At 40.7% G+C, this 23731-nt stretch overlaps 1 protein-coding gene across 1 annotated transcript; it reads right to left on the minus strand.

Moving 5' to 3' along the window:
- Positions 1 to 7704: 7704 nt before the first annotated feature.
- LOC130923144 (filensin) lies at positions 7705 to 20419 on the minus strand. The gene is made up of 8 exons (XM_057848646.1): positions 19922 to 20419; positions 17536 to 17596; positions 16589 to 16684; positions 14139 to 14231; positions 12329 to 12442; positions 10854 to 11074; positions 9410 to 9501; positions 7705 to 9133 (listed from the first exon to the last, which is right to left on the minus strand). The coding sequence occupies exons 1-8, from the start codon at positions 20287 to 20289 to the stop codon at positions 8064 to 8066; spliced, it is 2115 nt and encodes a 704-aa protein (XP_057704629.1). The 5' UTR covers positions 20290 to 20419; the 3' UTR covers positions 7705 to 8063.
- Positions 20420 to 23731: the final 3312 nt, after the last annotated feature.

Here is a 23731-nt window from a genome sequence, read left to right on the forward strand (position 1 = left end):
TTGAAGCATAATGTTCTCCGTGGAAGTAGTGTGCAATGCTGTCTGTTCGGATGGGGTTGGAAGCCAATGATAGTATGCAAGCAAGAAGACTTTTAGTTCAAGTTAGAAACCGTTCAAGACATTCATGCACCATTTTAAACAAATGTATGGACATTTGATGAAATTTCAAGCAGAAAATGCATTATGAACTCACTAAGAATTACGGAAATTGTGTAGACATTGAAATCAAATTTTAAGAAGGTTGAAAAAAGCTGGAACAAAAATGGCAGAGGGATTTACATGGCTTATGCAATTCGCATATTTCGTTTTTTGAACTCTTGCTAAAATCGGCGTTTTGCCTACATCGGCGAAACATTCTACATGAGGCGAATTTGACACCCAAACTACCGTATTGGCCCGAATATAAGATGGTGTTTTTTTGCATTGAAATAAGATTGAAAAAAGTGTCGTCTTTTATTCGTGGTCTAGACATTATACCCATTCACGACGCTAGATGACGCCAGATATCATTGAAGCGATGTTCTGCCATGACAGATCTCAGCTACTAGTTTAACCAGTTTGCATTATTTTATTGCAGTGTTTTTCCTTATTCAGATTTGTTTCAAGACTACAGTTACAGTTAGACTTCACTTTGATGGTTAATGCAGTTATTGCAATTTTGTTGTTATCACAATAGATTGGTTTATTAACATTTTAAGACCCAGAAGCCATTCATTTACGAATGTGATTGCACTTTAGTTTACATATTTAAATGTTCAGATATTAAGATTTGAATGAGGCAAAATAACATGCTTTTTCTCTCAAATATATTGTTATAATCATTTGTTTCAGATGTACTGTAAGTATTTTCTGTATAAAAATTAATTTTGTGTTCAAAAAGTCTTATTTCAAACTTGAGTCTTGAAAAAGAGGGGGTCATCTTATAATCAGGGCCGTCTTATATTCAGGCCAATACGATACTACCGTGCGCTCTCAACTTGTTTTGTCTAGATGCATAAAAGCAGAACGTACTGAAAATGCTTTAAGAAAATACTTAAATGTAGTTATATCAAATAAGGATGGTTTAATTACGCTACATGACTAATGTGGTCAACAGATCAACACTCTGCTTTAGAGCTACCACAAACAAAAACGCAATGGTTAAAATTATGAATGGGAAAAAATGCAAAAAGTATTTTTGAGGCAATGAAAAGGTAATAAATAAAAAACTCGATAAAACCAAAAATAGTGCGTACTCGCCGCTTTTAACTGTTGTGCACGTGGGTGCGGATACTGAGCAATGTGTTGTAAGTTTCGTCGCGTAGAAGGAATTGCAGAACACCGGTCAGTACTCAACCATAACTTTGCATTTAACCTGTATAGCCTAAGTATGTTTAAAACAATTCTTGCTAAAACAACACAAAAAGCCAAAACAGAGGAAAAGTCAAGACCAAATTTTAATAATTTACCCAGCAGTGCCTCTGTTATCCGCTAAAAATACCACTTTTATTTGCCATTTTGAGCTCAGGTGAAATACATGTTTATTATAGCAATACTGCTTTGGTTGGCAACATCTTGGTGCCACACAATTACAGGTATATTGCAATGAGAAGATTAACTTCGTTTAATCAGGCCATGGCATTATCTAACAATGCATTTTGAATGTATCTTAGCATGCGTAAATCAGATCTTTTTCTCAAGTTATTGTACCATGCTCAAAGCTCTCTGCTGTCTGTTGTTGGGGATCTATTTCAAATGGAGGAGACCCTTTACAGTTGCTGTGTTTCATCTCAAAGAACACAGGAAGAGACAAACTTTGACTCACAGCAAAAACAAGCGAGGCGAAATGAAGCGCTGAAAGTTCCGAAACTACACTTTTTGCAGTGGCTGCCTTTTGGAGATGAGATATCTAAAGATACGGCTACATCGTTCCTCGGAGCCTGATTCTTGATTTGTATTTATATATTCATTTGTCATATCGGGGCTGATTATTTGTGGGATTATCATTGCCTCTAGGTTAGGAGTTTGCCAGTTGCGGAGACATGCTCACTCTTCAGTCACAGCCTTCAGCCTTTGGTAGCACAACTGGTCTTGTTAGCATCATCACAAGTATTTTGTTTTGTATTTCTGTGTGATATCTCACACAGAAATACAAAAAATCTTAAAGGGATCCACGGATAGAAAGAGTTGTAGTTCTCAAAAGATATACGTTAATATGAGTAAAAATCATATGATATTGAAACCCCTTTTGATGTTTTCATTTTTATACAATTTGTAAAATTAGTTAAGGTCGCCATTGTTGTTGACGTCGCATGGTGATGTCACATGGTTACGCTGCCGGGCTTCCAGAGTATGGCTTTAGCGACATAAACATGTAATCTGTTCAACCCTTTCAATTTGAACCTGAGAGGAACATTAATGAACATGACAGGGGAGGCGAAAAAACGGTGTTCTAAAAAATGTGCTATATCGGCGAAACGTCCTACAAGAGGCGAATTTGGCACCCAAAGTACTACAGTGCACTTTCAGCTTGTTTTGTTTAGATGCATACAAACAGAACATACTAAAGAGGCTATAAGAAATTACTTCAGGGTAAAAATATCAAATAAGGGTGGTTTAAATATGCTACATGACTAATGTGGTCAACAGATCAATAATCTGCTTTAAAGCTACTACAAAAAAACACAATGCTTAAAAGTATGAGAGGAAACCACATGCAAAAAGTATTTTGAGGCAATGAAAAGGTAATAAAAGACTCAATAAAAACACAAATAGTAAGTACTTGCCGCTTTTAACTGATTTGTGCATGTGTTGGACGTCTTGCCGCGTAGAAGGAATTTCAGTAACCCCATAGTGTTTGTCAGGTGACAGTGACAAACTACTTCATCACCCCGAGCGTCCATTGTGCACATAAAACATGGCGCCCTCCGTAGGTCAAAACTTGTACCAAATATTATAGATTTTTAAATCAATGGCAATACTTTATGTGTTTTTAATAACACATTTTAGTAAAAGAGAACAATTTTGGCTTATTAGAGCCTGTAAGTCTTTACACCCGAGGTTCCCTTTAAACCTCACCCCCTTTGCTCGTATTCATTCATCTTTAAATAACATGCTTGGCTGCAGGCATTTTTCATGATTCTGCAAATCCTACTGAATGCAGCTGTATGAGTGAGTTTATGTGGTCGGCCGTCAACCCATTTGCCCCGTGTCCTGCAAAATCATTTTCACTCAGCCACCATTTTCCCTCAGCAACACTCTATTTATTCCCATTCTCAACTGAGCCTCTTTGCTAAAGGAAATAGTGTTAAATAGTGCATATTAGTGGGAGGAAACACCATTACCCATTTCCTGATCGGTCTCAGTTTACTGTCGAACTGAAGCCATTGTTTTTTAAGATATTAAGTTCTGACTTGACGCGTTCTGGACATTAACTCATTTGCTCCAAAAAACGTATAAATACGTTCAATTTTTAATTGCGACAGTGTCCCCAAAACGTATTTATACGTCTTTTGCGTTTTTGGTTTTTTTTACAATAGGAATCGAGAGGATCCCATGTATCTAAGATACAATGCACAAAGCTCAAAACCCATTTTAGATATTAAACTGGCCACTGGAGGGCAGTAGCACATTTAGTAAGACCCCCAACCCTATTCAACCAGTGCAGCATTGAGTCCTTGCTGCTCGCCGAGCAGAGCCCGCGCCGCTGTGCTCGCCACTCGCGTCCCCCGCACCCTCCCGTGTCCCGCACGGAAACATGCACGGCCAAACCAGTTGCCCCCCAGGAACAACAGTTCCCCAGGTGAACAAGGCAGTGGTCACCAGAAAAGAAAGACTAAAAAAAAAAATCCATCTTTACGAGACAGGCGGCGATCAGGGAAAAATTTAACCCCCTGTCGCAGCAGCCACGGCGTCATCTCTCAGTTACGTGTAAATAAATTGTTACTTTGCTATCAAAAGCTCTATTTGTCTGGTTGTTTATGTTATTTTGTAAAAGGAAAGCATAATTCAGATGATTGGGATGTAACTAAAGCAAAAAATAGCTGTGTTAAAGTCAAAGTTATGTTTGAAATATGCGTTTACAAAAAGCTTTTTCTCCGTTTTTTCATCAGAAATTGGAAAATTGCTCAAACTAAGCTATTTTCTAATGTTGATTTCTAAAGAATACAAAAAGATATGAACTTACTTTTTTCTGCTGAAAGAAAAGAGTCTAATCTTTCTTTTGGTGGGTTCCATGTTTATATAGCAATAAAACAGAATTTTCTGTGGGCCTTGCAAATCAGTCAAAATCCAGTAAAACGGCTGGGAGCGAAGGGCCATGCTCCGGAGAAAATGGCTGGGAGTGAATGAGTTAAACCTCAGAGTTGTTAACTATTTTTAATGCATGAAATAATGTAGTAGATAGCCGCCAGGCAAAGGAAATGTGATAAATGCATTCAGTACTAAACCTTAGTCAAAGGATTTTTTGGAATCATCTATCTATCCATCCATCCATCCATTATCTTCCGCTTGTTCCGGGGTCGGGTCGCGGGGGCAGCAGCTTTAACAGGGAAGCCCAGACTTCCCTCTCCCCAGCCACTTCAACCAGCTCCCCCGGCGGGATCCCAAGGCGTTCCCAGGCCAGCCGAGAGACATAGTCTCTCCAGCATGTCCTGGGTCGTCCCCGGGGCCTCCCGCCGGTGGGACATGCCCGGAACACCTCTCCAGGGAGGCGTCCGGGAGGCATCCGAACCAGATGCCCGAGCCACCTCAGCTGGCTCCTCTCTACGCGGAGGAGTAGCGGCTCGACGCCGAGTCCCTCCCGGATGACCGAGCTTCTCACCCTATCTCTAAGGGAGAGCCTGGACACCCTGCGGAGGAAACTCATTTCGGCCGCTTGTATCCGGGATCTTGTTCTTTCGGTCACGACCCAAAGCTCGTGACCATAGGTGAGGGTAGGAACGTAGATCGACTGGTAAATCGAGAGCTTTGCCTTTCGGCTCAGCTCCTTCTTCACCACTACGGACCGGTGCAGAGTCCGCATTACTGCAGACGCCGCACCGATTCGCCTGTCGATCTCCCGCTCCCTCCTACCCTCACTCGTGAACAAGACCCCAAGATACTTGAACTCGTCCACTTGGGGCAGGATCTCATCCCCGACCCGGAGACGGCACTCCACCCTTTTCCGACTGAGGACCATGGTCTCGGATTTGGAGGTGCTGATCTTCATCCCAACCGCTTCACACTCAGCTGCGAACCGCTCCAGTGAGAGTTGGAGGTCACGGCTTGATGAAGCCAACAGCACTAAATCATCTGCAAAAAGCAGAGATTCAATGCTGAGGTCACCAAACCGGACCCCCTCAACGCTTCGGCTGCGCCTAGAAATTCTGTCCATAAAAATTATGAACAAAATCAGTGACAAAGGGCAGCCTTGGCGGAGTCCAACCCTCACTGGGAACGAATTCGACTTACTGCCGGCAATGCGGACCAGACTCTGACACCGGTCGTACAGGGACCGAACAGCCCTTACCAAGGGGCTCGGTACCCCGTACTCCCGGAGAACCCCCCACAGGACTCCCCGAGGCACACGGTCGAACGCCTTCTCCAGATCCACAAAACACATGTAGACTGATCGGGCGAACTCCCATGCACCCTCGAGGACCCTGCCGAGGGTGTAGAGCTGGTCCACTGTTCCGCGGCCGGGACGAAAACCACACTGCTCCTCCTGAATCCGAGATTCGACTTCTCGGCGGACTCTCCTCTCCAGCACCCCTGAATAGACTTTACCAGGGAGGCTGAGGAGTGTGATCCCTCTATAATTGGAACACACCCTCCGGTCCCCCTTCTTAAAAAGGGGGACCACCACCCCGGTCTTCCAATCCAGAGGCACTGTCCCCGATGTCCACGCGATGTTGTAGAGACGTGTCAGCCACGACACCCCTACAACATCCAGAGCCTTCAGGAACTCCGGGCGGATCTCATCTACCCCCGGAGCCTTGCCACCGAGGAGCTTTCCAACCGCCTCAGTGACTTCAACCCCAGAGATCAAAGAGCCCACCACGGAGTCCCCAGACTCTGCTTCCTCAAAGGAAGGCGTGTCGGTGGAATTGAGGAGGGCCTCGAAGTATTCTCCTCACCGGCTCACGACGTCCCGAGTCGAGGTCAGCAGTACACCATCTTCACTATACACAGTGTTAATGGTGCACTGCTTTCCCTTCCTCAGGCGCCGGATGGTGGACCAGAATTTCCTCGAAGCCGTCCGGAAGTCGTTTTCCATGGCCTCGCCGAACTCCTCCCATGTCCGGGTTTTTGCCTCGGCGACCGCCGAAGCCGCAGTAGCGCTTGGCCAGCCGGTACCTGTCAGCTGCCTCCGGAGTCCCACAGGCCAAAAAGGCCCGATAGGCCTCCTTCTTCAGCTTGACGGCATCCCTTACCGCTGGTGTCCACCAGCGGGTTCGGGGATTGCCGCCACGACAGGCACCAACCACCTTACGGCCACAGCTCTGATCGGCCACCTCAACAATGGAGGTGCGAAACATTGCCCACTCGGACTCAATGTCCCCCACCTCCCCCAGGTTTGCCGGAGGTGGATGTTGAAACTCTTTCTGACAGGGGATTCTGCCAGACGTTCCCAGCAGACCCTCACAATACGTTTGGGCCTGCCAGGTCTGGCCAGCATCTTCCCCCGCCATCGGAGCCAACACACCACCAGGTGGTGATCAGTTAACAGCTCCGCCCCTCTCTTCACCCGAGTGTCCAAAACATGCGGCCGCAAGTCCAATGACACGATTACGAAGTCGATCATCGAACTGCGGCCTAGGGTGTCCTGGTGCCAAGTGCGCATATGGACACCCCTATTTTTGAACATGGTGTTCGTTATAGACAAACCGTGACGAGCACAGAAGTCCAATAACAGAACACCACTCGGGTTCTGATCGGGGGGGGCGTTCCTCCCAATCATGCCCCTCCAGGTCTCACTGTCATTGCCCACGTGAGCGTTGAAGTCCCCCAGTAGAACAAGGGAGTGCCCAGAGGGGGCGCTCTCTAGCACACCCTCCAAGGACTCCAAAAAGGGTGGGTATTCTGAACTGCTGTTCGGTGCATAAGCGCAAACAACAGTTAGAACCCGTCCCCCCACCCGAAGGCGGAGGGAGGCTACCCTCTCGTCTACCGGGGTAAACCCCAACGTACAGGCGCCAAGCCGGGGGGCAATAAGTATGCCCACACCTGCCCGGCGCCTCTCACCATGGCCAACTCCAGAGTGGAAGAGAGTCCAACCCCTCTTGAGAGGATTGGTACCAGAACCCAAGCTATGTGTGGAGGAGAGTCCGACTATATCTAGTCGGAACTTCTCTGCCTCACACACCAGCTCAGGCTCCTTCCCTGCCAGAGAGGTGACATTCCATGTCCCAAGAGTTAGCTTCAGCAGCTGGGGGTCGGACCGCCAAGGCCCCAGCCTTTGGCTGCCGCCCAACTCCCTACGCACCCGACCCCTTTGGCCCCTCCCACAGGTGGTGAGCCCATGGGAATCATCTATCCATCAGTTTATCCTGTTCAGGATCATGGGAAGCTAGTCTTTCTCACCTCTCTTTAGGAGACAGGCAGATTTCACCCTGGACTGGTTGGCAGTCAATCATGGAGCACAAATAGAGACCGACAGTTTACAAAGAGCAACATACTGGACACACCAGCAGTGCTCATGAAAAGTAGAGTGAAAGACACACACTAAGTTTTGTTTGAGTCGTTTTTATTGAAATGATTTTTTATTATCAAAGCAAATTAGTACACAGCAAAATGGTGCTGAGGGCAGGCAGTGGAATCCAATTGTACAAATGAGCTCAAGAAGGGGGAATTGGATTTGGAAGACAGAGGGTAGCACAACTTCATCAGTGAATACTTGTTTTCATTTATTATTACTTTTAAAGGTGGCACAAATATGTGTTTTTCAGTGATTAATTTTTTTGTGTCCCAAGTTTTCAGACAGTAAAGGACGAAAGCATGAGCATCGCTGTCTGGTCGCAAACCTGGACATGGAACCCGAGACTGCAAGTAGAAGGAAGAGCCTGGAATATGTGAGCAGGAATGTGTGGCTTGTGCCCTTTGTTCTAATGTTTCTTCTTACTGGATTTCTCGATGGTGGTTTCCACCACCATGGAAGTCTCCTCATAACCTTTAAGCTTGTGCCCATTGGAGAACTTCTCTACAGACTCTAGCACCACCTTCTCATAGGTCATGGCGTCTGGGGTGAAGCTACTAGAGCTGGAACTGGAACCAGAGCTTGTGCTGGTACTGGTGCTGTTGCTAGAACTGGAGCTGCTGCTAGCAGTTCGGGGCATGGATTTGGGAGTTGTCCCGCCTGTTCCATTGTCATCCTTTTTCTTCTTTGGACTGGCAGGATCCACTGCGGGAGTTGGATCTGTGGGGCCAGAGAAAGGCTGGACAGGGCCTGGATCTTTTGGTTGAGGGTCTTTGGGTTGGGGGTCTTTGGGTTGAGGGTCTTTAGGTTGAGGGTCTTTGGGTTTAGGGTCTTTGGGTTGGGGCTCAGGCTCTTCTTTTTTACCCTTGCCATTACCGTCACTGTCCTTCCCTTTCCCCCCTTTATTGTCTTCTTTTCCTCCTGTAAAATGAGAGGGAGGGGTGGGAATTTGAGGCCTGGGGCATGGTGTGGGTTGAGGTGGTTGAGGGGAAGGTACACAGCGTCCAATAGATTGATCTTTAATCGTGACGACGACATGTCCGGCAGCTGGTATGGAAGTGCAGAAGCAAGGATCCGGATAGCTTCCTTCGCCGGTGACGAGCACATAACGACCCTTCGTGTAGAAGTCAGCGATGGGCTCTGGCTTCTTGTACTTCTTCATCCGATCTCTAACGATGTTACAAAGTGTGTCAAATGCCTTGCTGATCTGAGCTCCATCTGGGACATCCTGTGGAGACAATCCAGAGAACACAGGCCTCTCCTCAGTCCTCCTAACAGTTTCCTCCTGCATATCAACTGAGGACATCCCCTTCGTGTCATCCTCTGGAGCACCTCCCCGAGAAGCCCCTCCATTTCCTTCCTCCTGATCATTGTCAATCACATCTCTAGGCGTGATTTCTTTCTTCTTCTGGACTTTCTTGGCCATGATCTTCTGGCGAGGTTTGATGTTACTAATATCTTGGATGGCAAGAGTGATATCTGGGAACGGAAGAGATAGTTAGGAGCCTTAACACATTCAAAACAGGGAAAATTGGTCTTGGACACAAGACCATCCTCGAGACTATAAATTGAAGTCTTGGTCAGGTCTTTACATTACTAACCTGCCACCACCCTTGTTAATTATTGCATTGTAAACATAAAGTTTTTAAAACTGGATTTATCTCAGTCTTGCTGAGTTCTTGTTCTTTGTTTGTGTGGTCTGGAGCACAAAACTACTTGGCAGTATATTTGTTGAATAGCTAACGATATACCTACCTCTGCCCCGGTTTGAAGCAGGCGGTGTGTGGGTGTAGTGGTAACTGGTGGTAAAGAGGGTGACTGGCGTGCCGATAATTGCCGAATTCAACCTGTGACAGACAAAAAATTCGCTTGTCATCAACAGGAAATTGTTGCAAAGCAGGGAAATTAATTTTAAACAGAGAATACAATAAATCCATTGCGTGCTTAGATGAGTCTCCGATGTGTGCTACACTTGGTTGACATCAACAGTAATCAGTGTTGCAATTTCATTAGGGATGCATACAGTGCACAATTTGTCTGCAAAACCCCAAGTACTGTATATGCCAAGGGCGTATGTTTGCATGGGGACGGTAGGGACATAACACTACTGACTTTTTAGGATGATCAAATTGTCCCCACCAACTTTTAGACAATCTTATTTACATTATATAATGACTTCAGTTATATAGGTCATTTAGATTGTCATATGCCATAAGGATAGAATTGACCCTACCATTATGAAGTGAATTATTTTCATTATGTTCAGACTTAGATTTACCCCTTTTCACTTGCTGAATGTGCCAGTCCATTTTTTTTCCTCAAACGCATGTTTGATTGGTCAATTACTTATATAACATGTTGACAACATGCCGCCTCCTCCGCCCCCTTCAAAGAGGAGGATTATTAGAAGTTTTTTTTCAGCCTGCAGCCAACTGTAATAATGTAAAAAGATGTCAATGTTGTGGAGGTGGGGAACACACCACAAATTTTGCTACTGAAAATCCGACCTGCATCAGAGTTAGCTTAACATTAAATTGTGTGAATGTGCTAACATTCTCTCAAGCTTTCATTTTCCGTTGAGTTTAGCAGTGCTCGTAGACAAAAGCAGTCGTGTTTTATCTGAAGGACGGCTCCATTTTTTATTTATTTTCGTTATTACCTGACTAAGAAGTTTTTTCAGTTATATCTAATTAATTTATTTAGACAGACAATGTTGAGTGGTCTTGAATCGAACGGTTTATCACCTGAACCAATACATATGAAAGTGAGCATAAGTCAATACAGACTTATTTTGCATTGATCATTTAGCCTATCAATTTCTTGGGTTGATATTGGTGAGAAATGTAGCCCTGACCCCCATTCACCCAATCAGTTTGGTCTTATTAATGTCCTGTCCTGTCCCCAGCATAAAATGTACATGCAGATTATGTTGTTATATCGTCCCTACCAATGTTGAGAGCAAACCTACGCCCTTGGTATATGCTTGTGTCTTTTAGTTATCTGTTGAGGTACTAACGTGATCGATTGTGGGTTTAATCTTCTTCTGGCCATTTTCTCATTCCGTTAGAGCTGGAATCGAAACACCTCCAAATCGTAAAGGGGTATATAGCGCTTTAGTTTTAATGACTCTATCAACCTTCCAGGATTTTAGCTATCAACCCGCGAGCCATCAAGCCCTTCAGGTTTGTGTGTGTCTCACCTGTTGTCTTCATTCTCAATGATCCTCTTGTACCTCTCCAACTCATTTTCCAGAGATGTCTGGTACATGGCCAAGTGACGACACTCGCTGGTGAACCTCTCCAGGGCCCTCTCGGCTTCCTCGATCTCCTTGCGCAGTGATTCGATTTGCTCATTGTACAGCTGGATCTCGTCGTCAAAACTCTCCTGGGTGCTCCGTATGGCTTGCTCCAACATCGCCGCCTGTGAGAGTCACAGACGGCTTTTTAATCAAGACGCTCTGATGAAATTATTCTCCAGAATTACAAATTCACTTGAGGAGATTTAACAGTGCTCCGTGCAAGTCATCAATATTGCACAATAGCATCGTGTTGCTTATGAATAACTATTGAGAATTTGAGCACATAATACAGTCAAAGCATGTTCAAGGTCCAGCGATGATATTAAATGAAGTATATGAGGGTTTATTATCTGGTTGGATGGTTTAATTTATCTTATTTTCCATTTAGCTAGGACAGTATCCTTATGACCACAAGTCAAAGTCACTTTTGCAGTTCCTAGTTGCTTATTTCTAGGATTCCACTATAGTATTTTGGATATAATGCAGTTTTTCCAATGTGATTGTGATATATAAAACGCTGCAAGCGCTGTAAAAAAGAGGACTGAAGCTGACATCTAGCGGTTCAGCAGTGTTATTGGCAAATCATAGTGACTGAAAGGTAGGAGGACAAATTACTGTATCGACATCTAATTACAATATTTATAATATATTAAGCTATAGATGCTTATTTATTTGCACGTTATATAATTTACAAAGAAAAACTTGTTAAAGTGCTCTATTTTATTCTAATCTAATCATTTATTTTTCTTATTAACATTGAGTACATGTATCTTAGTTTACTTTAATCCATAATCCATAAAGAAATGTAAATAAAAACATTTTTGGGGAAAAAAATTACATTATGTGAATCTTCTGAATCAGACGTACATTCACATTTGCCATAGTTAACAAAAATGGTCAGTTAAATCTAACATTACAAAAAGATTACAAATATTATTTATTATCATATGTTAGTGTGTAGCAAATAAATCGTTAAATTGATTCACTTAAACAAGCAACAAGGCTGAATAAATAATAAAGACGGTAAAAGAAAAAAAGTATTATTTCATAATATCGAATGAACTTTGAAATCAATACATGAAATCAAAAAGTTCATTTATCTTACTTAAATTAAACATTCCCCATCAATCATTCTTTCAACCAAAAAAAACAAAAAAAAAATTGTTTAGTATTCCTAAATATAGACAACACAATCGTCATACCTTTCACTTAAATGCATGTTTGAATAATGTGACTTTTTTAGCAATTGTCAGTTTTTAATTTGAAAATCTAAATATAAACGTTGAAACCGTGTTTTGTGATGAGTCATGTTGGGCAGGGGAAGGAGGGAGGTATATTATAAATTGGAGCTGCTATGGTAACCATGTGCCACTCACCTCCGCCTGTAGACGCTGTTTTTGGGACTGCAGCTGGCAGAGGGCGCTCTTGTATTCCTCCAGCTGACTCTTGAGGGCCGGCAACCTGCTCTGCACTAGCAGCTTCTCCTGCTCCTTGAGACGACAAAAAAAAAACAAAAACAAAAAAAACTTTCAAATAATAAAATGCACTAAGTTCATTTTTACATTGCAGTATTGTCTGGAGGCATCTGCATGTTTAACTTTGAATCTCTAATGTGTTGACTTTTGGCTTGTCCCGTCAAAGTTACTTAAAACTTTGAACACCCTAAATGTCGTAGACGACCATAAGACATCTGATTCAAGTATTCAAAATCAATGATTTGAAAAGTGACAAAATTGTCTATGCAACGTTAGTTTATAGCTCTAGCAACTAAGTAGAGGAAGGTAGATCGTGTTTCATATTTAAAGTATGTTCAATTACAGTGTATCACAAAAGTGATACTCCTATTTCAGCAGATTTTTAAGTATATCTTTTCATGGGACAACACTGACAAAAGGACACTTTGACACAATGAAAAGTAGTCTGTGTGCAGCTTATATAATGGAATTAATTTATTTTCCCCTCAAAATAACTCAAAATATAGCCATTAATATCTAAACCCCTGGCAACAAAAGTGAGTACACCCCAATGAAAAAACGTACATCCCTAAATGTCCAAATTGAGTACTGCTTGTCATTTTCCCTCCAAAATATCATTTGATTCGTTACAGGAGTGCTATCAGCATTGCTGCAGAGATTGAAGAGGTGGGGGGTCAGCCTGTTAGTGCTTAGACCATACGCCGCACTCTACATCAAATTGGTGTGCATGGCTATAACCCCAGGAGGAAGCCTCTTCTGAAGACGGTACACAAGAAAGCCCGCCCGTCTCATCAGACCATAGGACATGGTTCCAGTAATCCATGTGCTTTGTTGACATGTCATCAGCACACTGTTTGCAGGCTTTCTTTTTTTTAAAGGTCTGTCTTTGGCCGTCAAATGTTTATTTAATCTACTTCACCACATTAATCAAGTGTAGTTTCATTATATTTAACTTCAAATACAAAAGGGTTTTAGAAGTCTGAGTTTCAAATAATAATGAACAACTTCTACATATACCAATTAACTCACTCTTTAAATACATTATTGTTTTTCGAAAATCTAAGCGCAGTGTTAATGCTCAAACAGTAATGAATACAAATAAAAAGTAGAGCATTTTTTTCCAGAACATTTTTGGCCCACTACATTAACATATTTTAATGTTGGCCTTGATGGTGGTGCTCGGTGAGCCAAGGATTCTTTGACGTGGTACTTTTAAAATGTTTGAGAACCACTGTACTATTAGATGGATGGATGGATGGATGGATGGATGGATGGATGGATGGATGGATGGATGGATGGATGGATGGATGGATGGATGGATGGATGGATGGATGGATGGATGGATGGATGGATGGATGGATGGATGGATGGATGGATGGATGGTTGGATGGATGGATGGATGGATGGATGGATGGATGGATGGATGGATGGATGGATGGATGGATGGATGGATGGATGGATGGATGGATGGATGGATGGATGGATGGATGGATGGATAGATGGATAACATGTTTAACAAAATGAATTGTATGTACTTCTGAAATAGGATAGATGATAGTGTATTTGCACAAGTACTGTTTGTGCTTCTAAAACTTGACAAACATGATGTGTCAATATGGACACAAAGGCAACAACTGGACTGAAAGGCCACTAACCTCATCAGCACTGAGCATAAAATCCCCGTGGGGTGGATGTACGCGAGTGACCTCACCTCTGAGATACCCACTGACACTGTGGGAGCCAGTGGAAGCGTCTGGTTGATTTGTTGCAAAATGTGTACATAGGTCTGGATCTCTGCAAGGTTCTGGTTAGGACACACCACAAAAGAAAAACTAGGTTACATGTTGTGTGTATGTGTTAAGGTGTGGGTGTGGGAAGGGATTGTATCACATTCTCCAAGCTGTTATTTGTTTTTAGAAATTCCTGCTGGCTACACAAATGTATTCCAAGTTTCAAAAATAAAGCAGCAAATACTTATGGTGTGGTTCAAGACTTCACACACCAACAGTCATTCAAAATGACTTTCTATCCATTACCCAACATAACATGTAGATCACACAGAGCTTCAGTATGCGGTGATGATATTATTAAAGATCACTTTGCCATCAAACACCGCCAGGCAGCAGTATAAAGGGAGAAAATTGCCCAAACAAATGTGTTCTATGAAATGTCAGCAATTTAAGCAGTTTGGATGAATGAAAATGCTTCTTTGGACGTGCTATATTTCATGTTTTGTTTACTTTTATTGTCACTTATTATAAAATAACACTACATTGTGCACTTTTCCACATTGTGTTATATGACACAATAACACTGGAATGGGGCGTAGGGGCATAGGGACAGTAGGGACATAACACTACCAACTTTTCAGGATGCTCAAATTGTACCCACCAACTTTTAAGCAAGCTTATTTGCATTATATAATGACTTATAGGTCTTTTAGATTGTCTTCCCATATGTTGCAAGAATAGAACAGCTATTATTATTAAGTGATTTTACTTTCATTATGTTCAGATTATTGACCACATTTTTCTTCCTGAATGTGCCAGTCCATTTTTTTTCTTCAAACGCACGTTTGAATGGCTGATGACTTGTACCCCCCCCCCCCCCACACACACACACACACACAAGCACTGCCCCAACACAAATTCAACATGCCACCTCCTCCGCTCCTTTCGAAGACGAGGAATATTAGAAGTTTTGCTTTCGCCAGCAGCTGCCACTGTAAGTAATGTAAAAAGTTGTGGAGGTAATGTAAAAAAAACAGTCCGACCTGCATCAGAGTTAGCCTAACATTTATCTATGTGAACTTCCTGAACTCGAGTAAGAAGCTTCGAGAGAAACATGCTTCTACTGATAACATTAATTCAACTGTGAGAAATGTAGTGAACCGAGGCTTGCCCGTTCCCCCCAATTTTCATTTTTATTTTATTTATGTGGTCATAAAGCAGCACAAAGAAGCTTTCATTTTTTTTGTTGAGTTTAGCTGTGCTTGTGGACAAAAGCCATCGTGTTTTACCTAAAGGAAGGCTCCATCTTTATTTATTTTTGTTATTTGACTAATAAGTTATTTCAGTTATATTTAATTTCTTTATTTCTGACAGACAATGTTATGTGGTCTGAAGAGAAATGTTTATTTCCTGCTTCCTGGATAGTTAGGAGATTCTTGACATTTTTGTATTTATTGTGTATGTTAATTTATGGTCAGATATTGTAATTTAAATTTGCTAATAAAGTTCAGACATTTGTTCTGGTAGTTTTCAAAATGTTTCTTTAGCAGTTTTTTGGGGGAAAAAAAGGTTTGAATCAAACGGTGTATCACCTGAACCAATACATATGCACTTTAAAACTAGTTAAATTCCCTTGTTTTCGGTCTAAATCTACTAGAAGTAAGTGAAATTATCTGCAAGTGCTGCAAGTAAATTTTACTCAATTTGATTTCTTGAAATAAGAAAAATAGATATCTGAAAATAGATTAGCATATTTAACCTTAAAAGACAAGCTTGTTTGTTCTTAATTCAAGAATAGATATTGTTCAAAACATTGTTTGAAAACCATTTTTTTCTGGATTTAGGTGAAAAATGACAAACCTTTACATGTATGGGCTTAATAAGAACAAATAGTAATATTTACTTAATTTAAGTGGAATGACCAGACATATTTATCTGTTAACTAGTCTTTACCACTCAATGCAAGACAGAGAAAATTATTCAACTAGATTTAAGAAAAAATATCAGATTAAAAGACGTTTTAAATTTGCGGTGTGAGAGTTAGAATAAGTCAATACAGATTTATTTTGCTTTGGTCATTTAACCAATCAATTAATTAGGTTGATATTCTTGAGAAATGTTGCTCTGATCCCTATTCACCAGCCTGTTTGGTCTTATTATTGTCCCACCCCAAGCAAAAAGTGTGCATGAAGGTTATGGCTGTTATATCGTTCCTACCAATATTGAGACCAAACCTACGTCCTTGGGGATGATGTTTAGGATTGTAATAAATCTTGTTGGAAGGGGTGGTACCAAAGTTACGTTTGGTTCAATACAGGCAAAGTATGCATTTATCTCCTAACTTGGACAGTATGTGACTAACTGTTCATTATTTTATATATATATTTATTATATTATAGTTTATTGTACTGTATGTATTGGTATCACTGACCTTCCTGTGTCTCTCTCTTGTCGAGCTGATGTCGTCCTGCAGGAACTGTGACTGGATCTGATTCTCCAAATTTTTCAGCAGAGCACTGTCAGCCTCCTGCAGGGAATTTAATGAGACAGCACAACAGCAGAAGAAGTCACGGTTGAAAGGAAAACCTGTGGGTGGAGGATGTTTTGTGGGCCCTTGAGATTATGTAGATTTTCAGATTACTTTTTTTTCCAGATTGATTTGGTAAAAAAGATACTTTGTGGTTAAGTTCATAAGTCTGAGAAATATTCAAAATACGTCAATCATTTATAACCAAGTAAGTTTGAGAAAGTTTTGTTCTAAAATAGCTTGATAAATATGTCTATTTTGTAAATTTCTTTTAATTATGTATCAACTTGAATTCAGTTTTTTTGAAATTTACGAATATGCTTTATTGTTAAATTAATAATTTAATAAAATTAAGGTATAATTTCACAATCATTCATTCTTTAAACAGTTTGAGAAGCTTTTTTGTGTTTTTTTTTTTTTTTTTTGTATTTGTCGTTCAGTTTTAAATTAATCTACATTTTGCAATATAATTAATCATCGAACCATTAATAATAAGTTAATCATATCTAGATTTTGATTACAAAATTGTACTTCTTAAACTAAATTTCGTTTTTTTTTTTTTTTTTAATTCAAAAATGTGTTTTTATCATAATATGTTTGTGGTCAAGATTTTTTTTTTTTTTTTTTCAGTTTAGATAGATTGATATGTGAAATTTACTATTTAATATGCTGTACCCTTCAACAAAAAAAGTGGTCAAACAAAATGATTTTTATTACCAATTACTTCATAAAAATTGAATGCATTGTCAAGCAAAGGTTTTTGAGGATTATAATCAATTTGTAAAATATATAGTAATGTAGATATATTTAATGCGTTCATGTATCATTGATTTTTACAATTAGCACAGTACCTTGTTTAGCTGCTCCAGTGTGCCCCTAAGTTGCTCTTGATAATCACATTCATTTCTGTACCTGAAAAATAACATCATATGGTTTAAGAAAAAAAGAGTATAATGAGTAATGTATAAAGAGTTAGTTTGAAAAAATATACCAATTTTGGTAACAGATTATTTTTCTAGAAATGAGGTTTAACCAAGCATGTCAACCCTGTTATCCACTGACCCTACTCCCTTTTTTTTTCTTCCCCAAGTGATCTTGCGAATCTTCTAATCTGTTGTGAAGATACCTTTACGGAATAAGTCAATTGTTGAAGTGTGCAGCAAAGTGGTTTAATATATTTCGCTGTCACCTTAAAAAATGAATTCCTGGTGAGTGAGAACAAGCATCGTTTTGGTGTTCTTTCATCGATACTTAATCTTTCAATGATTTATGGCTTGAAGAAAAAACGGAATAGTTCTCTACAAAAGTGTGTTAGGAACAAAACTGAGGAATAGTACATGCAATGAAAGCAATGTAAAGATCTCTCTTCACCAGCTAACTAAAGCACTCGGTATTCTTCTCATTTAATCAATAATGGGGCAACTGCCATTTGTTCTCTTGAACCAAGTGGAACATTTCATGAAGGCTCAATGAAACACAGTTGTTTTGCAAAACTGCAAACGTCAGTGCTCATTCAATTCCGGTGTTTTCCACTCATTGTTAGTTTTTCTTCTCATTCAGTGTTTACCGACACAATGGAAAGTATTCTGTTTGTTTGTCAGATTTCGGGTTTGTACAAATGTGTCTTCTTTGTATCTGTGTTAATTTAGTCGAAAAGGGAGTTGAAATTGAAAGTTTTGTATGATTAAAAAAAGTCCTATTTGCTTCTTTCATATCTTCCATCATCAAAGTCAGCTGTGTGGGCTTTCTCTGTTAAAGGTACCAATAAACAGTACAATACAATGGGTGGATTGCCAGAACGGGGGGTTTGGAGCCCTCGTTACTGTCTCTTCTTTTGCCACATTCCAAGTCAATACCTCTTATCAACTTGAAATGATTTTTTTTTTTGAATTATCAAAAGAATAGAACACACCTTAGCATTTCCCATGCATATGAAGACACCAGTGCATAAAATGATAAAAATTCTTGGATCCTTAATGCAATATTTCCTGTGGAAGCTCTTAAAGTTGGAACTACAGTGGGACCAAAACCCACCGAGATAAGTGAAAAACCGTGAAGTAGCGCCCCCACCCCCAAAAAAAGTTTTGTTGTTGTTTTTTTTTTTGTGTGTGTTTAATGTATTTATTCAGATTTAGCATTGGAAAGACATACATATAAGACATGTTTTTTCACTTTTTTTCCCCAATGTATAATAAAAAAAACTTTTATGTATAATTATATGTATATTTATATGTGTGTGTGTATATATATATATATATATATATATATATATATATATATATATATATATATATATATATACGAATAAATTGTTTCTAAGCATTTCAAATGTAATAATTATGATAAGTTTTAAACATTTTACTGTCCGACCGAATTATGTTTCAACATAGAATAAAGTAGAAAACTGCTTGTCTTTATTAAACGCTATATTGAGTGGTTCCACTCAAGTCCGCTGAAGCTGCTCACTTACACACAATGAGTTGCCACAGCAACTGTTTAGCCAGTTAAAAGATGATTGACGCATGCGGCCCGTTAAAGTTTTGGCTTCTAAGGGCCTCTGGCAAGATCAACTCAACGTCTGTCAATCATCGTTAACTTTAATAAGCAACTCCAGTGCACTGCCTGACCAAGAAAAGCAGCGGGAGCGAGAGTGAGAGATAACGTGATCGGGGCAGCTCTATAAAATACTGCATTTATTTATTATTTTTTTTAATTGAAAACAAAAATCTGCAATTGTCTGAGGCCACGAAGTAGCAAGGGACCACTGTATATACTGTACATCAAGCACGTTTTATTTTAAATCTGTTTTGGTGTTTTAAAATAACTAGAAAGATTTTTAAAACTGCAGAAAAAAACAACAACAAAAACGTTTTTAGTCATTTTGGAATGAACCAATTTGAAGCCATTTTGACCAATTTTGCACAGTTGGCCAAATTTTTAAAACCCCCACTTCAACTGTAAAACATGAGTGTGGCATGACTGTATGAGTGTGGCAATTTGGTGCTGATCCAAATTAGAATTATACAGCGTTGGGAGAAGTCTGTGCTCTTTCAATTTACTGATATCACTTGGGGAAATGGAAACTCAGTGGCCTGCTGTTGGATTATTGGGTACAAACACCATTCCCTATAGGCCTAACAGTTTTTATCACCTCCTTTCAATCCTAGACACATTTCATTTCACTTTATCGCTAAAAGGGACATTAGCCAAGACCCCAGGCGTGGGCTGTTCTCTTACTTGCTGGTGAACTCATCTAGCATACGGCAGGCGTCCCTCAGCTCCCTCTCCAGTTTGCCGTGGTCAGAGGTGAGCTCTCGGATTCGCTGTTTGTTGACTTCAATCTGCTCCTTGAAGGTCTCCTCTAGGCCACTAGCCTCCTCCATGCGCTGCAGTGTCTCCAACTGCTTGCGGAACACAGCGTTGCGCTGCTCCAGGACCCGGGCCCGGTTGATGTAGCGGGCGAATCGGCTGTTGAGCTCCTGGAGGTTCTCCCATCCTTGGATGGCCGAGATGCCCGCCGAGTCCTCGGGCTCTTCGTGGAAAACGTCGGAGTGCTCGTACTTTTCCTTGCGCACCTCCTTGCGCAGGTAGCTGCTCTTGAACATGCTTGTAGCTTTCTCTCCCTTGGGCAGTTGGTATCCCTCAGAGTACTTGTGCTCTTCAGCTCCTTTATTGTGTGAAAACTGGGGTGCTCACCCTTGGCTGTCTCATACTAGACTAAACACCGCGCAGCACTGGTCGGTGGCGAAATAGATCCCGTTAACCTCCCCCCTGGCAGTGACTACAACTTGTTGTGGGCCTGGGGCCTTCCAGAGTTGATTGTTGTCTTTGTTGCAGAGATTCGAAAAGCCACGCTAGTGATGACAAAGCAGAATCACACACACACAATTAGCTGCCACGCGAAAGCACTGGGTGTTTGCACACAATCATTGTGGTTCTTTGTCAGCTGCTTTGTAGATCCATGGATGAAGCAGGAGTTTGGATTTAAGCCCAATTGCAGGATAGAAGGGAAGTTTCGTGCACAACTTTTTATTTAGATGCCAGTTGGTGCTCCACAACCTCATATACAGTAAGAACTATGGTGGTATGTTCCTTTATATAATAGTTCAAACACTGGAATGGAATGAACGACCTCGTGATGATGATGATGTCTGCAAAAATGTAGTTAAACTAAAATTACTGTTCTACCAACTAAATCATAGTTTGTTATGCTTTATACATTACAAAGTTGACATACTGCCAAAAGCATACACTCTCTTAAACCATTATGTTCCAGGTTGGAACTCATTCTGTTGCTGAAAAATCTGAATCTGAATACATGAACTATTGCACTCTAATTAATTACAGTTTTACGGTTTAACTATGCACAGCGAACAGACCCGTGCCGCCCATAAGGCGATTTAAGCAACCGCCTAAGGGCGCACCAGTGTCCAAAAAGTCGTCAAGAAAAATTTTCAAATAATATTTGATGATAGCAGTATTCAAAAAATTATACAAAACAATAAAACAAAAGAACAACAAAACCGTTCATAATGTCTTTAAATAATAATAAAATCATTTTTCTAGTGTGCCTTCTGCCCGTTTCACTTTTTCCTGTGATGCGATAATTTCACCACGGACCCTATTCTCACAACCCAGCAGACCAGCGAGCTACCTGAAGGTGCTATTTTTAGCCTCCGCAATTGAGCAAAGTCACGGTGACAAGTCAGCTTCATGAAAAGACAAAAGCCCTTCGGGTCAGAAGAAAGAAGACAGCAAAGACGTTATGAAAAACAGGTTTGTTGTGATAATTTTTTTCAACAGCATAAGCACGTAGACTTAGTGCAACTGCAAGCTAGCGGTTATTTGCATAGAGCTTTTATGCCTTAGTGCTAAAGCAAAATTATACTGTATCATTAGCCAGGCTGTTGTTTTAGAAATATTTTCAGTATTCAGCCAGCTATGGATTAGTTTCAGTTAAATTTACTCCCTCTACAATTTTAGAGAAATTTGGACAAAGTGTATGGGAGACTAAAATTATCTTGCTTATTTTCATGTAATGTGAACCACTTTTTAACCTTGTGTTAAATTGTGCTTTTCAAATAAATTTGCCTTGCCGAAAAGTGCCATGGTTAATTAAATAAATAAATACACCATTAAATATAGAATTAATAATTTCAAAGTTCTGTGGTATGGGGGACTAAATGTGCCACAGATTTAAATGCAAATATTTGTTATTAAATATGTCATTAATTCATTGAAATGGCGATCACGTTCATGTAAAAACATATTCAATTTATTAATTTTTTGCCATCATATATTATTTAATTCATTATTATTGGATAGTCCTGTGTAGTTGCCGTGCTTCAAGAATTTATTTTCTTTTAACTACGCCCATCAAAGATAGTGACCGGATTCAATAGACCCCAATCACCAACGTCACACAATCACGTGATTGCTGTATTGTGCCGCCATATTGTCTGTCATTGTGTGTCCGTATTGTCATTGATCGTAGTTTCTAAAGGTGGATTCACTTGCAAATTATGGAAGCCCCGGTGCTTTCAGACACTGTAAACTCATTGGATGAGTTGCATAAAAGCCGTGATTTGGAAGCTTCGGTCGATCCAGTCGGCAGATCCGTATTTGATGCCCAAACCGATGTTTCCTCGTCCCGTCCCGAGCGTCAGAGCTCGTCGTGAGACCACAAAATTTCCAATCATACTCCAGTTTATGTCACGATTAGGAGTCGGGTACCCAAAATCGGCACCGACCCGACTATAAACCGACATTTGGTCAGCTGAGCGTCACCGTTGTCACGATTGTAAAATAAAACTTGATCGAAAAAAATAGCTGCCCCGCGTGGAATATCCGCCCTGACGGGAGCGCTTATTTATAACGCTTTGTTGACGTGAAAACATCGTTTTCATGGACGCATTACAGTAATGGATTTACGACTGTAATATCAGTTTTAAATAATTAAATTGCACAAAATATTAGTACTGTATTTTAGTAACAAATCGTGGATTAGGCCACATAACCATCTTTGAACATAAATGTATTAGGCTACAGGTTTTCACGACCATATCCCAATGACAATCACACAGGTATGACATTTATTAGTTCAAGCAGAATAAAATAATACATATTCACGGTACAAGAAAGTCGTTTCCGTGTGGGCGCTCCCGTCAGGTGGGACCTTTCACGCAGGGCGGCTATCTTTCGACACAACACCTGTTGTTGTGCTCACCTTCTTGCAGCGCGACCGTGGCGACGAGCTTCGTAGTCTCCGTCTGATGATGTCTGCGATCGTGTTGGCCTCATATTGATGTTTTCGCTGCTGTCTAACGGCTGTCGACACAAACGCATCATGGACCGAGATAAAACAAACCATGCTTTCGAGATTTGCCCTTTTAACAGTGGGCACACAGCAACTACTAAAATGACCGTTTATCTTCTCTATTACTGCAACCAACCGCCACACATGCCTTCACCATTTTGATTAATCAATGTTAATGATTGTCAGGAAGGTTTTTGGGTTCGTTTACACGGTGGTGATTCCTTAGACAAGCAGAAAAACACGCAGTAATAGGAGGAATGTACGTAGCATATGTAAACACGATGAGCTGACGGACAATATAGCGGCACCAGTCAAGGGGGCGGAGTTGTGACGTCACGTGATTGGGGTAGACAGGTACAGTAGGCTGCAAGAATTTAAGCGCTATTATGGTTATGTCGTGCTGGTTTCACAATCAACACCTATTTGACTAATATGATGTAACATTCCACTTTCTTCTCATTGTAGATGCTCTACTAAAATATTTTCCTTCTACCTCTGTACATCCTGGGCCATCTTTTACAGTGAACTTATCCACATCAGCACTAAGTCCAAGCCCACCAAGTCCAGGAAAGAAGTGTACCTTCCAAAACAACTGTCATATGAAAGTGCAATAGATGCTTTTGCATCAGTGGAGCCAAGGTGAATAAGGTTATAGGTCAAGGTGAAAAAAAAAAAAATCATTTTAAAGTGTTCTGTGTGTCTTTATATAGGTTTGTGTGGGTGGGTGTTAA

This window comes from Corythoichthys intestinalis, chromosome 10, assembly GCF_030265065.1.
Source record: "Corythoichthys intestinalis isolate RoL2023-P3 chromosome 10, ASM3026506v1, whole genome shotgun sequence".
In the NCBI taxonomy this organism is placed as follows: domain Eukaryota; kingdom Metazoa; phylum Chordata; class Actinopteri; order Syngnathiformes; family Syngnathidae; genus Corythoichthys; species Corythoichthys intestinalis.